The 16348-nt window shown below is 38.3% G+C and overlaps 1 protein-coding gene across 1 annotated transcript in view; it reads left to right on the top strand.

Annotated features, from left to right (window-relative positions):
- Positions 1-16348, top strand: part of NKAIN3 (sodium/potassium transporting ATPase interacting 3) — a 310291-nt gene that overhangs the window by 143354 nt on the left and 150589 nt on the right. The window contains exon 2 of the mRNA XM_041473740.1: positions 14222-14359. Within this exon, the coding sequence (XP_041329674.1) occupies positions 14222-14359 (138 nt within the window). The remainder of the gene's footprint in view (positions 1-14221; positions 14360-16348) is intronic.

Genomic DNA, 16348 nt, shown 5'->3' with positions numbered 1-16348 from the left:
AATATGGTGAGTTGTCTTTGTATCAGCTTCCTCCATATAACTCCCATCTGCTGAATCACTGGGTTAAAGAGGTTTCTTTTCTGACAGTGGATTTTCCCAAACTCCTGCAAGATAATAATGCATGTTTATCATTTCTTGCCATGGCATCAGATAAGGTAGGCTCACCTTGTCTTTATGCCTGTTCCAGCAATGATAAAAAAAGAGATTAAAGCACACCTTCCCTGGGGTCTGAAAACTTCCTGTCATAGACTGATTGCTTAGCTTTGCTGAAAAGAGGTGTCTCTCTCCAGGGAGGTATAGCTGGAATGAACAAGTCTACAGTGTCTGAAATCTACTGGATGTATAGGTCTGTGACAGCCTAATGTGGTTACTGGTATTCACAAAGACACCTAGCATTTTCTCTCCACTGTCTTCCATTTCTGAACTTCCACAGTAAAATTAAATGAGGCAGAAGGTCTGCAGCAGGATTTTTTCCCTGGGTTTAAAGGCTTCCCTTCAGATTTTGTACTAATCCATCTATTTAGGGTAGATAAAATGTGAGTAAGGGAAGAAGGCAAGTAACATTTTCTTCAGTCTTTTAAAGATTCTTTTCACTAACTTTTAAGAATGAGTTTTACAGCAGTAAGACCTTCAGAAAAAATATTATACGAAAGATGAAACACACCAATTTGATAGTCATAGTTTTGGTTCATAATAATTTCTCACTTTTGGTAGTATTTGTGCTCAAATAAGATTTTGGAGCATTCTGAATAATTTCCTTTTTTTTTTTGTTTTGTTTTCCTGAACCTTGAAATTAAGTCATACTACTAAAATTTCAAGACCATAACTCCACTTCTCTGGGTAAACAGTGGACAAAAATCTGCCATCATATAAATAGTACAGCTTCTTGAAAGTCTTGAAGTAGATAGAATTTAGTGAAGTCAAATTTGGTAGAGATATGTTTTCCAGCTTTGTACGTATTGGGCAGGTGAGAATATATTCTGGCATGCAATGTACATTCATGTAATTTGTGTCTTCTGCAGAAAAGCAGGCAAAAGAAATGTCCTCAGGTGCATGCTTAATGGCCTGCTCACAGAGGAGACAAATTCCAGTGTTCCACTGATATTGAGGTCAGTAATATGAACTTCAATAGTTCCATAATAAGTATCTCTAGATCATATCTTCCAAAAGTCTCACGGTGGCCTGTGGTCCCAATAGTTGTGGTAGGAAATGTTGGAGATTTCTGCCCTCAACTGCTTTTCCCAAGTGTAAAATTTTTTCAGTCATGGAGCCAGCAAGACTGTCTTCCTTCTACAGATGCTTGAAATATGTTTATTTTTTGATTCATATTTTATATTTATTTACTTATCAATTGATTGGTTGGTCTTACAATTTTCTTTACTGCAAGCATCTCTAATCAGACTGATTCATCTGACATTGATTTTGCTTAAGTTAACCTCATGATTCAATAGAGGAAATTGCATAGTGCTGTGAAGTTCCAGACACATTATAAAGGTCTTCCTTTACCTCATAGAGCTAAGGGTGAATTTTGACAGTTCTAGCATTTAGCACACTTACATGCAATCATTGATGTCATCTTGTAGCTCATGTGTTCCTAAAGGACCCTACTGGGTTCATTGGGTTACTGATGAGACCAAGGGTTCTAGGCTCTGAGTTTTGCCAGGGCCTTTGCTCTAAACTTGTTTTAGCTTCTTACTTGGTACTGTCTCCTTTTTTTCTCCTTATGAAAACTAACTTGCTCAAGTTTATAAATTTGGTGCTGGTTTAGTTGTATCAGATCTGCCACAGCAATGAAACCAGCATGTTTTGAAGACAGAAACATGCCTCGGAGTTTCTTGTATTTTCTAAAAGTTCCCCCTTCTCCACAGAGACTGTCATAGCACATCTGATGAATTCACTAGAAATCACTTGAAAGGCTCTGGAAAGAAACAATTTTACTGTGAGAGGGTGACCGAGCACTGGCACAGGTCTCCCTGAGAGGAGTCCCTGTCCTGGGAGATATTTGATAGCCATCTAGACATGGTCCTGGGGAAACGACCCTGGGTGGCCTGGGTTGAGCAAGGGCTTGGACCAGGTAACCTCCAGAGGTCCCCTCTGACCTTTACCTTCCGTGAACCATTTTTGCTCTACTAGCGCTCAAGTAGGACCTATGCATTAACTTAAACCTTGGTCTCCTGTAAAACTGTCCAATCTCTTGATGTTTCCTGGGCAAGTTCACGCAGTTCTGGATGATAGCCAGGAGGTATTTGCACAACATCAACCTATACAATCCAAGTAGTCTGGAGGAAACATGATTGTGCTACAGCTCAGAGAAGCACAGCCCAGAGAGGTGTGATGCTTTGCAACTAATTAAGGCCGTTTTGTTCTTCCCTCAGCTGTGTAGGAACATTATGTACATAACATTAACACAAACTGACAAACGTTTGAGGAATTTTGCAGCTCTTGGGGATCAGTATTCTGAAAACCAAAGGAGAAATCTTCTACCATGGGAATCTATTATACTATATAACTTAAGATCAGTTTTCATTTTTGCCTGTGTAGTCTTGCTGAGCATCTCTAGGTAATTAGGAATAATTACCTCCAGCCTTTAAAGAGCATTGGTGTCTTTTGTGACATTTTGGTAGCCCCCCTGCTTTCCTCAGCTTGTTTGTTCTGCTCCAAGCCTTTTGAGAGACAATTGACAAGTATGGGTATGTCTTGGCTGTGCCTAGGAGTGGACAAAAGAGCTGCTGGAGAAGGTTTGACTGATGGGATAAATAGAGAGACCACCACTGAGATAAGTGAAGAGCTCTACTGAACATCACTAGATATCATCCTTTAGTAGTGCATACTGAAATACCAGCAGTGGGGCTAGTGGATAGTGGCAGGAATTGGAAAGGTAAAGGGAGATAATTACTGCATCTGTGGTTTGCAAGGACAAGGCTAGATAAACTTTTTTGAAGCACTGCAGTCCAACTGCTATGGAGAAAAAGCAAAAGTTGGAGGATTAAATGGAATTAAGTCACTGAGAGGTGAATTATGTTCCATTAAAATCAGAGAAAAAGTTTAGGTAAAACAATTTATCTTACTTTATGAAAGAGATCTAAATATATAACATATGCAGAACTTTTATACTTCTATAGGTATACCTTTAAGTTTCAAAATGACCCTGAAAGTTATCATCCCTACTTCTAAATACATGTTTTAAATTCAGATCATAATTCATCCTTTTCTCTTATAAATAATGAATTACCTGTTTGTAACAAGCCAAAGTCAAGATCTTCTTATTTGATTCCACATGAAAATATGTATTTCCACTGGAAAAGGAACACATGGGAGTTTGTCTGCACATCTAGAAGAGTACTGGCTGCACATGTTCAGCGAAGATTAATTCAAAGCAAAACAGGTGCTGTTTGAATTATGACATTTTGGAATAGCATTCTGAAAGGGTTAGGGAAATCAAGACAGTTTATGTAGAAATTAAACTCCTTAAAAGGAGTTGAGAGTGGAGTTAATTTTGGTATCCAAGAAGCTAGCTTAAATGATCCAAAAGACATCTTTTATTTACCTGTAGCTCTATAACAATCATTTTCCAGAACAAGTGTTTCTGTTGACAACTTTCTAGTAAACCATACATGTAGTTATATATATACTTTGAGAATTTTATTCTCCATTCTGTGTGAGGAAGCCACAAAATCACAGAAAATAATGTGAATTAGGAGTTTTATTTCTACAAGAGAATGGCCAGATCTTAGAACACCTGTAAAAGAGTGAGATTTAAAGCAAGATATGTCTATGTTGTCGCCCACCTGTAACTACAGTATTCTTCTTTCATGTTTGAGAATAATCTCAGACTTCCCATTCTTTTTAACCAAACTTACTTACATGTCTAAGTGAGACAAAAATGCCCATATAGCCCTCTACTGGAAGTTATTCATACAATAAACTTTATTGATTAATTATTTAATATAGCATGAGGTCAAAGTATTTGTCATGCTGCTATTCAGTCCTATTCCAACCCTTCTTCCTGGCCAAATAATTCAGGAGGTAGAGGGATGTTTTTGCTATGCTGTAAACAAAGAAGGATATTTCTGCATTTTACATGACAACATGAAATGATCCAATATCAGAGAGTCTTCTTGTTAGTGCAATGGCAACATCAATGCAACATCAATGGCAACATAAGTGCAGTCTCATCACATGCAATGACAGAGTCAAAGGATCCATGAGTGTTGCTACTGTGCTTGAAATTGGCATTTGAGAGCAAGTGAATGACCTGCAGTGCAGGGACCTATTTAGACATGCTGTGAGACTTCTGAGCTGATGCTAAACTGCTTTTTTTTCCCCTTGTTCTTCTGTCAAATATAAGCAGTCTCTCGTTCTTGTATTTTTGCATGGCTGGCATTTGAGAGATGCATTGGAGAGAAGTTTTCTGGGAAAAAAAATCGGAAAGATTATCCAGGCAGACATCTGAACTCCTGCCTGCTGTGGAAATGGGCTCTGTGCTGTGGCTCAAATTAGGGGTAACAGCTAGCGCATGATTTTTATTACTTGGCTTATTACTTTATTTTGCCTGAAGAGAGTAAGTGATTGAAGATACACTGCCTTTTTGGAACCACAAACTAGACATAAGATGCACCATCCTGTGGGAAACCTTATGTTTCTCAAGATCTGGCATGAATCAATTTGTGCCATTTGATATGTCATGCCAAAAGCTCATATCAAAGAATTTTAGTTTGTTAAATTTGAACTTCTAACTGTCCAACTTGTCCAGGTCCATGTGAGCTCTGAACATGTGTCTTCCTTAGTCATAGAAGGAGAGCTCCATCTGGTTTAATTTCTGTCTTCTTTTGGAGCCTGCATTAAAACACAGGTGTGGAGAGCTTTAAAGAGTCATAAAAGACTTGATATATCAAGAGTAGAGGGTTGCTCTTTGGCAAGAAGGAGCATGACATTCATCTGCTGGATGCTCTAAATACTGTTTTTTCCTTGTTTACCTTACAAGGATTTCAATTCTTCTTTCACCTTGCAGGGTTAGTGCCCATCTCAGCATGTCTTCCCTCACAGTCAGACTCTTCACGCTGGGGACGGGTTGGGTACAGATCCTGCAGCATAGGTTCCCAGCTTTTTATTTTTCTCTCATTTTTCTCACTTTTCTTTCTTTAAACTGGATCCCATAGTCATCAGAACTAGGAGGGATCTAGGGCTGCCAGCTTCATTGTTATCAAGTTGCCTACTTATCTGTTGCCTCCTTACCTTGCCTGCTATGCCTTGAGAATTCAAATAAGTAGTAAACATGTTCAATTCTCACTTTTGTTAGTTTGTCAGTAAGTACTTCACTGTGTCTTAAACCTGTCTATTGAGGAAGCTGTAAAGGTATAGTGGTTTACTAGATGTGTTCAAATGTGGAAATAAATAAAAAAACCAATTACAAGAATTTGGTATTAGAAGACGTGAAGTGATATAATGGTGTGACAAATTAAAACTTTCTTTTGCACTATATTTACCACATATGCCTTGTGATATAATTATAAAGAAGTCAATTGTAATTTGCTTTTCCATTCTCTCTAGTGTCTTTTGACATGGACTTTTTCATTCTTAGTAAGATAGAAATCTTTAAAGATTTTTAACCTATAGCAAAGTCTTACAATGTCTTTTGCTCTGTGTGGGCTAGCATTTAAATGAAACATCCAGGAGAGTCTTAAATGCCATTATAAGCATGTTCATTCCAGCTGTTTTCCGGGATTTTATAGGTCAAGCAGCCAAGGGGCTTGACTTTAGTGTTTTGGGATCAGTTACAGCTTCATTGAAGGGTTGAAATTCAATCTTAAATCACTGTGCTGTAATGAGTTGGTGCTATGGGGTTTTATTACAATAGCTGGCTTCTTCCCTACCATGGCTGCCCACAGACTGGAACTGCATTTTTATGGGGTCTGTTTGGTACAGATGTAGCCATCAGCCTCAGGTATATCACCCTGGCAGCCGTATCACCCGTGCTGGGAACTGGAACTATTTGATGCCACCTTTTATATCACTGCAGTCAGGTGACCCTGCAGAATAAACATTAACATCTTCTTCTCATGCTGATGAGATTCTTAAATAATTTGCTATTGCCTTTCTGAGCCAGATCCTGCAGCCTTGATGCAGTCATGGCTTCTTTTGACTTGGTGGCAGAGACTTTGACTTATTCAGAGACAAAAATGGAGGGCTGGGCTCAATTTGGTGAAATGCCTAACAATATCATATCAAATCCATCACTTAAAATATTCCTGCACATCACAGTGTAGTTGCAAGACTTTTGTGGTACACATAATTAGAAAAAACAGGTTTGTATTCAGAATTACCTCTGTTTTGTGTCTGTTTGATAATGCTAAATAGTGATATTAAATATATGTATATATTCGTTAAAATGTGGAGAAAATAATCTTTTCAGCACCCTCTAATTTAAAATTTATAGATTTTAAAGATCTGGCATTTACCAGCTTTCCTTCTTATACTAGGGTCCAAACTACCTGACGAGATTAACTTCTTTGCCATTCATTTAGTGGGGTCTTTTGGTTCTGAGTTGTTAGAGCAGTGTATTGGCTTTCAAAAATCATTGAAAATATACTGCTCACTCCTTACCTGTCTTTTTTCTTAAACGTTAATCAAAGAACAACTGGTAAACTATGGAGGACCAAAAGTTTTTTCTCTTCAGATTTTTTTTGTTTTGTTTTGTTAAAACATCATATCTTCAGCAATATTATGTGCTGTCACTACCATCACCCTCCACTGAACTTGTTCACCAAAGCAGTTACCAGAATGGTGGGAAAACCTTTACTAAATTCTGGGTATTTTCCATATGAGTTGAACAGCTGAATAAGAATAGCATTTGCTGTTGAAAAGCAGCACAGGCTGTCTTAAAAAGACAACATATTTCTTATTGAACCTGCCTTTCTTTTCTTTGTTTTTATGCTTTGGCCTTCACTAATCTTGGCTATTGCTCTTTTATTGAGCTCCTTCTGCAGATATATTTCTTTTGCTTCATATTTTATTTAAAATTACTCAAGTGACAGCCAATTACCTATCTGACCAAGACTGCAAAGACACTTTTGATCATCAGGTTTTTTTCTTCTCTGACAATTACCTGTCAGAAAACTAGGTTTCTCTTTTGCTCCATTAAGCTAAACTCATTATAAATATTTGTGATTTACTCAGAATCTTTCCTGACATTCAATAACCTCCATGACATATAGTCTTATAAATGTATTTAGTGAGCTGTTATAAGGGATTACCATCTAAAAATCACCCAAAAGCTAGTATTTCACCTGGACAAGCAAATGCAGATCATGAAAAAAATCTAATGAGAGTTTCTTCTGTGGTCATATGATTCCTTTAACTGTCACCAAAGATATGAAGTAGTGATCTTAGTCAAAGTTAAACATTTAATTGTGACACTGACTACATTCATTTTTGGTAATGAAGCCTCTAGTGAAAGATGGTAAGTTACAGATAAGGAGGTTGTAATATTTAGCTGAGGAACAGTAACTTGCTAAATAGCATTCTTCAGCTAAGAGTGATCATCTGACCCCTCCCTTCATCCTCAGGTTTAAATGTTCTCCCTTTCATTAAAAAACTGGCTTTTCTCTGGTGTTAAATCTTATCTTCCTTTTTGCTGAATTCAAGCCTGTCAGTAAAATTCTGAAATGACAGCAGGAGTATAAAATTTGTATAAAAAGTTGTTTATGCATTACCATTGGTCTTTGATGCAACTTATTTATTTATTTATTTATTTTAACCTTCTTCTTTCATCACCTGTTAATTTCCTATTAGAAATCCTGGGGTTTAGCACGTGGTAAGTCAATCTTTTACTCTTCAGTTCTGAGGGTTTATCCACAGTAGCTTGGCAGCTTTGTGATGTCTTTTCCCCTTAAATTAGAAAGTGCTTATTTTCCAAGTGTGAATGTCGAGCATTCGCCCCAAGGTTTTACAAAAATGTTTTCTCAGTGGAACATCTGTCAAGGAAAAAGAAATACACACCTAAGAGCCCTGGAATGTGAAGACAGACTTTAAGTCAAGTGTGCCTAGTGCTAAGAGTGACCTTGATCCAAGGTCTTGTCTATTCCAGCCGAATGAGAAGGCTGTGGGGTGGTGTAGGAGGCTCCCACCGCCCCTCTCCTGCCTCGCCCCTGCCCTCTCCCCTGTGTTGGTGTGCAGCTCTTTGGGAGTGCCCACCAATCTGGGCACAAAATAACAGAGGGAGAAGGGAAGGAAAGAGGGAAGATGGGATGGGATGGGACGAGAGGATAGGTTGTGATGAAAAGGTGATTGCACTACTGAGCTTAGCAAAGGTATCCTGGGGTCTCAGAACAGAGGGCACTTAAAGCTGCAGGTGGAGTTTCTTTGGAGGAGCCTGGGGAACCACTTCAGTTTTTAACAGCTGCATCTTCCAAACTGGGCTATACTGTAATTCAGTTGGAACAGTGGAACAGTTCCACACTGGAACCAGTGATAATGGTAATGGTAAAATGATAATGGTAAAAAGACCAACAATCCTCAGAGATTCATCATGTCCAGGAAACTCTTCCTGAAGCCACAGGTTAGATTTATGATCATAAGATGAAGATGAGAATTTTGAAGAGAACATCTTTATCCTTAGGAGCAGCAGTTAGTATGGATGATGCGCTGTGCCCTGGAATTCTCCTGTGATAAGTATTAGTAATATCAGCCAAGTATGAGTTTTACATGCATAATTCAAATGTTACAGATAATTCCTGACCTGAATTTAAAAAATGAATATTATGCACTGTAATGTTTTGATTCACCATTTTTTTGTGCTATTTTAATTTTTGAAAGCTGAGTCCATTTGTAACAGTAACAGTGTCCATTTGTGAAGTCATAATTTTTCTCCTTTTTTTTCTCTAGCTTGTAAGATTGTTTTAATTTTGAAAAGGATTTCAAAGCTATATAGTTTTACAGCTCTCCAGTTATTAAATATTTCTTTGATTTTTGTTAGATTTCTCAAATACAAGTGTGTTAGATATATTATTGATATTTTTGTGTTTCTTATAATTTCTAGGGATTGTTTTACATGACAGAGTGAAGCAACTTTTTAGTATCAAATGCAGAGTAGATTACACTTCCCAGTTTTTAAATTTAGTAATTTATACAGTAGCAAATTTGCAGCTATATCATTAACCTTTTGTTTTTACATTTCATAATTTTGTGGTCTTCTGTTTATATCATGCCACTTTTGGGTCTTTTCTTGTATGAAATGATCTATTACATATAAAAACTCTTCATCTTGATATAGTGACTTCTTCTGTTGTATTTGGTTCTATTTATTAATCTCAAATTAACATGTCATTTATAGAACTTTTCCATTATACTATAAAACTGACTGTTTTCCTTGATGGTCCTGACAGAAGAGAAAATTGAGTTTTAACACATATTTGAAAAGTTGACTTTATAACTCTGCTGTGGTGTCTTATCACTCAGACAGCTTCTGATATATTTTGTGAAGTATAATAGGACCTGAGAATTTAGAGGAGGAGTTTAGTTCACAGTGCACCCTGTTGAAGCCTTCTCTCAAAAATGTTTTTTGATTTCTCTATTGATGAGGAACATCTTTGTGATTTCTTTCTGCAGATTCTATGCAGCACTGTCTTTTATTTTTCTACTCTTTTACCTTAAACTGCTTGTGAAACATTAATGCTACAGTTGCACTATTTTTTCTGTTCAGGAGGTTCCAATTGTGCTGCACATCTGGTTGACCTCTCTAGCTGAAGAAGCTCAGAATTCAAAAGATTGGTTCATCTGAAATTTTTGCTGCTCTTAATAAATAAGGCCTTGAGCATGGCCGGAAGAGAAAGCTCACCCTGAGTGACTTTATTGCAGTCCCATCTTGCAGCTTAGTACCTTCTCCTTGTGCTCTGCAGGAAGTGGGAAATGGGAAATGTCTGGAAGACAGTGAAACAAAGAGGTAAAAGCCCAAGACTTCATTAAGTGAAGTGCTACAGTCCCACTAGAGCCTTTTACTGCTAGTCCTGGTCTCCCGAGTCTTGCTCTTTGCATTACGAGATTGTCAGTGATGATGATGACTAAATAACAAAGCGCTCCCTTGCCAGCAGTAATAAGAAATATCATGCATCCTTTTCCAAGTGTTGTTATGATAAGAAAATGTTTGTTCCCATCAACTCTGACAGATCTTTATAAGTTGTCATGAAAATGTTTCACTGAACTGGACATAGCTTTCATTATCAACATACACCTAATATCTAAGTTGCTGAAACAAACTCTCCCCTTTTATTTGCAAGAAAGGTTTGGGGTTTCATTTCACTTCTACGATGGTAGAATTTAAAAAATTATCAAACAACAATTTATTATGGACAGTCCCAAACTTTGTTGTCTCAGTTGTCAGAAGTAGTGGAGCTGCAGCCTCTCCCAATTTGGTAGGGAACTGGTATGACAGTAAACCCTCAGAGGAGGGTTATGACAGTAAAACCTCAGAGGAGGTTTCAGTCACATTGAGCATACCCCAGCTGCAGCCTCGAGTTCCTCTGCCCTACTAAACTGTTTGTCTGTCTCATAACAATGGAAAAAGTTGAGCCAGCTAATTTTGGGAACCTCTCCCTTCCCTTTAGCTTTCAGGTTTTTAGGCTGGTTTCAGAAGAATCTGAAAATGGTGATGAAATTAGAAATTCATGTGGGAAAATTTCCTGTTGAGAAAAAGAAAATTCTTGTTGAGGAAAACAGCTTCCCTGTAATCAAAATGTTTCTAGCGTAACATTTTGAAGTACTCACGTGCACCTAACTCCAAGTGAAACCATCTTTCACAGAATCTAGGCCAGTTTGGTGGCCACTGATGGACACAGAGATTTTGGATTTGGGCAAACATCAACAGTATGGACTCTTCATATCTGTGCAAAACCAGCCTGTAAGTGTTCACAAGAGCCTGTTTCTTCCCTTTTATTCTGATGATTTCTGTCAAATCAATTACCTGAATCACAGCCTATGTTAGGGATTGCTTTTTCATTTGCACAGAGCTAAAAATTTTGTGGCCTTCCCTGCTTCTTGGGGGCTCTAGTAAACAAAAGAACAGCAGCACTCTGATGTCTCCTCTATTCAGTCCATATTGCTCATGGTATAAAGAAAACAGAACTTAATATGTTTCCTCTGCCATGATAATGAATTATTAGGTTTTTGACTTCTGCCTGTGTTGCCTGCAAGGTGTTATAATTTAGAAGAGAGTAGCAATTTGAGGAGGAAAGACATGCCTTCTACCTCTTTCTTTTCTTTAGATTCTCCTCTCCCTCCGCACCACCCCTGCTAATGTATTCTGTGGGCTTTGGGGATGAGACAAATTACTCTGTGTTGGTGACAAGAGCAATATAAATGAGACTTAGCTGTGCAGGAAGGTCTCTCTGCATAGCCTGATGGTGAAAGCACTTCTTAGTGGGGAAGGAATGGAACTGTATGCTTGGCATCCTGCTTCCAGGGCTCCTTCGGTGGTTTCATGCTGTCACTGTATATAAAATAAAGAGTGAGCCCTGCAGGCAAGAAACATGAGCAGCTCTCCCAGTTTTGTACAAGTGCCATAGGCAATAGACTGTACTCTCATGTTTCTACTTGTGCTCTCTTTTCGACTCGTGAAATACAAATTTTTATTTTTTTGCCTGTGACACAGCTTCAAAGAGAAGCTCTTTCCCTCGGTATCCTAATGGATAGGAAGTGGGAGGAGAAGAATGAATAACTCAGTAGGAAGCAGGAGAGGAAATTGAACTTTATTTCTCTGTTTGTTGTGGGTGTCTTAACCACAGTAATCCATGGAAAGACTAATAATTTTTTTTTTATGTGTAACTCTGTCTATGGTGAATATAACATGTGCACCCTTATCTTTGGGAATATATTTGTGGCCACTGAAGTATTTTGTGGGAGCCCAGACCTGATGGATGTACTCAGAACTTGGGAAAGATGCACATGAAGGCAAATTCTTTATCTAATCCAGTTTAGGCATGAGCTGAACACCAAGCCTTTTAGCATGAGTCTGGTGGCAAAGTGCAGTGGTTGTGTTCATTTATGTTCCAGTATTACATTTTTCAGCCATTTAAGGTGACGATCTGAAAATTTATCCCAAGGGTCAGTTTAAGGAGGGACAGATATCAAACAGCTTCATTCATATCTGTGCTGCAGGCTTTTGTCTTTCAGATAGCTCTAGATGTTTCAAAGCTACATAAAATGCATAATGGCATCCATGACCCAGCATGTGAATTTCCTCAATACCCACTCTGGGCAAGCTCTCTGCTCCTGACACCAGCACATTCTCGTGCCTGGGGAAGTAGCCAGGCAGTGACATTCTGGATGTTAGTGAACCATTAGAGTTTTCTGTCACATTAACCAGGGTTATTGTGACCAGTGGTCTTCTCAAAGAGAGGAAACCCATGGCCAAGGGCCATTTTGAGTAGGTAAGGGTATAGTTTGCACACAGCTGCTCTGTTTCAGAGCCAAGGACACTTTAATGGAGACGATGCTAAGCCAGCTGCCTTCAGTGCTGGGAGTGTGATGGGATACACTCATTTTTTGGTGCAGGTGAAGATCAAAGTTGCAGGAGGGTTTCAGTGAATGTCAGGGCAGAGGTGGCACTAAGAAAATCCTTGTCTTATTTGACAGCTCCATCTTCTGCTTGCTTGCTAATGTCAGGGCATCAGGAAGAAGAGACATTGTCTCTGAAAACTGGTGGTCTGTGAATTTTTTAGCTGTTTTTCTGACCCAGAAGATTTCCACTTGTAATGGGAATGAAAAATTCTCTGGCTCTGGTCGTGGATGTCATAAATGCCTTCCATGTGATAAAGGACTCTCAGTTTGTTGTTGCTAGGCCATAAACTGTAAGTCCTGCCTGTGCCAAAGAGCTTTCAAAATTCCTTATTTACCATCCTGCACATGGGATTTGGGGCACCTCTGTATTGTGCTGTGTGTTTTTTCATTTGTATGTGCTGGGTCAGATGTTTAGCTGATAAAAGTCAGCTATATAAAACTTCACTGATTGCAAAGGAGTTGCACCAAGTTGATGATTCAACTTTTATTAATTTCATTGTTTAGATTTATCATATTTATTAAGCTCAGCATAGAGAATATGGTTTTCATGTCTGCTGTAATGGAGGGGTTTTGTACAGAAAAAATGGATTCTGCTCTCAGTGACACCTTGCCTCATTTTGCAGGTGAAGATTGAATCTGGCCATAATGTGTAAAATGAAATGGTTTATGTGAAATACCCACATATGATAATACTTTGGTTGGTATTCATAGAGCCATGCTTGCTCCATCTGTCTCAGTTATAAATATTGTAAGTGCATATTTCAGTAAATTTTAGGGTTTGTAACAATGTAGTAAAATCAAGTAGATGTTAATAAATTCTAGCAAGCACAGAAATTCAGTTGTTTCTCAGTAGGTTTCTATTTAGCTGCTCAAGATTATCTTGCTACAGCTGCAAAAAATACTGAACTAAGTTTAAACTCCAGCAAATATGCTGCTAAGAAAGTTGATTTTCTATGTTTACAACAGTGGATTGGATTGTCAAAAATGAGTAGCAAATGTGTTTGCAGAAGAATTTTATATCTGGCTTTTTGTTTTTCTTTTTTGTCTAATGTTCAGAAATGCAGAATTACCACATGCTGGTGCAAAGATGAAGGCTGATGCTTTTTAGTTTCCTCCTTTTCCACACGCAACTAAATCCAGACCCAAAATGCCATGAGGACAGTGGGAGGAGAACTATTAGGCTGCTACCATTCCTTTCTGATTTGTAGTTGTCCAAAAGTAACGTAGCAGCTTTTGAAGAGCACAGATGGCTCATTTGGCTGCTGGTTTTGAAGCAGTTTGCTCTGAGGTCTTCCAACATTTTCTGCTGCCTTTCATCCCCTGAGCCTACGTCTGTGGCTCAGGAGCTCCCAGCAGTCTTCCTTAATTCCTGCATTAAGGAACCCCTGGGAACGCGGTGGCCGTGTCTGGGACTTGTCTGGACCTGCTCTGCCCTTTCGGGCTTCTAGGAACAGACTGAGGAACTTGCAGTCGAGTCTAGTTGAGAGTAAATCTTAGTAAACAAAGACATGGGGAAGGGAGGGAGTGTGATGGTGTTTCAGAAGCAATAGCAAGGTTTGCATGGCTTTGCTCGCTCGCTGGTGAAGCCTGGTGCAAATAAGAAAATATCAAGTGTTCATTCCAACCTATAATTAAAAAGTGGATGTTCTGTTTATGTGTTTTCTTACAGCTGGCAGCATTAGAGAGACAAATCTTTGACTTCCTGGGTTTCCAGTGGGCTCCTATCCTTGGCAATTTCCTACAAATAATAGTTGTCATTTTGGGTTTGTTTGGAACCATCCAGTTTAGGCCTCGATATATAGTTGTGGTAAGTCTCATTTATTATATTTCTTTTTGTTTTTCCCCATAAAATCTGTCATATTACAAAGCAGAATTTTCTTGGTTTCAAAACACCAGATGGTATTTCTGTAGAAACTGTACAGGTCTCCATGTCTTTTTGCAAATTTAGGACTACTCAGTGAATTTTTTTTGAGATTTTGGACATTACCAAAAACCGGTAACCTGGAGAAAGTGCTGCCAAAACTATGACACAAATCAATTAGACTGTAAATAAATAAATAAAGTACAAACTGTTCTTTTTGTAACAACCAAGCAGAATTGGTGGTGATTATAAAAAAAATTTGCAATGGCCAAGTTGTATTTGACTACATATTTCTCTTAAGCAGAGAGGAGTAATGATTGTAGAAATTTCTTTGGTCCTGTGACCCATGGGTTCCAAAGAAGTCTCCTTCTCACTTACGTGTAATTTTGTCAAGACCTGTATTTATGGCTTTGACCCTAAATTATTGTAAATTCTCTCTGATGCTTGTAAATTGAAGCTTCTCAGTTGTTGTTTTCCCCATGCTCTCAATATAGCCAGGAATAAAAAGAAATTTCAAAGCTGTGAAGTAAACTGCCAACAGAAAAAAAAAAAAATCTCTGTTCCTCCCTCACGTTCATTTTTGAATGTAAGAATATGATACCCTTACCTGGTAATGGCTGTATTTGGAACATTTTGGTTGCGTTGTCAGTAATGGATTTTAAGAGGCTAAAGTTATTTTTTTCGTCACAAAGGAATGAAATAAATGTCTGCTGGGGGAAACTCATTAAACAAATACTTAAAAAGCTTCATCTTTTCTAGTCAAGCCTGGAATCCTGTAACTCTTTGTCATGTCTTAAAAGAAAAAGTGAACAAAAGTGCATCCAAGATTATACTCATGTTAGCTAAGTTTACAAGCAGACTATAATCAATTGAAAATGGATTGATATAAAAAATAGTTTTTTATCTATTATCTGTGGTTGAAGTACTGGGTGTCCATGAATTGATGACTTACCTTTCTGCTTCATGCTCTCCATTTTATACATAAGAAGTGAGTGTAAGCATCTGTAAAATTATGTGGGAAATTCATGTCTGAAGTGCAACACTACAAAATTTCTTGCCCCTCAGGTTCATCGCTGCTGTTCAATGATGCAAGCTCTGTTTAAATTTTCAAATGAAATGCAACAGATGTTGACTGTTTCTATATCTTTTCCAATGTAATTGAACATTTTGGGCTATACAAAAGTTGTTTTAAAGTAGAGGTAGAAAACTCATAATTAAAGAAACATTTCCCCAGCAAGGTACTTTATGCTGCTTTAGCTGAACTCATATTCTGATTGATCTTTAAGCATATATTTAGGAGCTCTAGCTACAGCAGGTGCCAATACTCATTACTGAGGAAGATCAAGGCTTTAGAGCCCAGCTGGTCAGAGTACAGTGCTAATAATGCCATAGGTCACACGTTTGATCCCTGTATGGGCCATTCTGTTAAGAGCTGGACTTGATGATTCCTGTGGGTCCCTTCCAGCTCAGAATGTTCTGTGATTACCCACTTGTTCATCCCATCACAGAGCAATCTGTGATGTATCCTTACTAATGTAGGGTTTACAGTGAGCAATCTGTGACTGTATCCTTACTAATGTAGGGTTTACAGTGAAGAAGGAGAAGTTTGAGCCAAATCCTGAAATCTGAAGGGAGTCTGTAACACGAGGTGCCTGTAACTGACCTTACACTCAACACCAGCAGAATAGGGTGGCTGACATGTCTTCCTGCTCCCACTGTTCCCTGACTGAACACTTCCCCAGATCCTCTCCCCCACTTCTGGCAGCAGTTAACTGGATCTGTCAGTAAGTCAGTTCCATTTCTAAGCTGTCAGAAAACCAACCTAGAAAAAAGTGAAGATTTTTTTGCTAAACTGGCGACCTGAATCTAGTCTATGATGTTGCAATGGTTGTCAAGGTTGGCATAAGGCAGAAACTAGGACTGTATGTTTATGAA

The sequence above is a fragment of the Pyrgilauda ruficollis genome, unplaced genomic scaffold, assembly GCF_017590135.1.
Source record: "Pyrgilauda ruficollis isolate IOZ18807 unplaced genomic scaffold, ASM1759013v1 scaffold30, whole genome shotgun sequence".
NCBI lineage: Eukaryota > Metazoa > Chordata > Aves > Passeriformes > Passeridae > Pyrgilauda > Pyrgilauda ruficollis.
The sequence above is the reverse complement of the archived record's forward strand: the minus strand, read 5'-3'. Positions and strand labels throughout refer to the sequence as shown.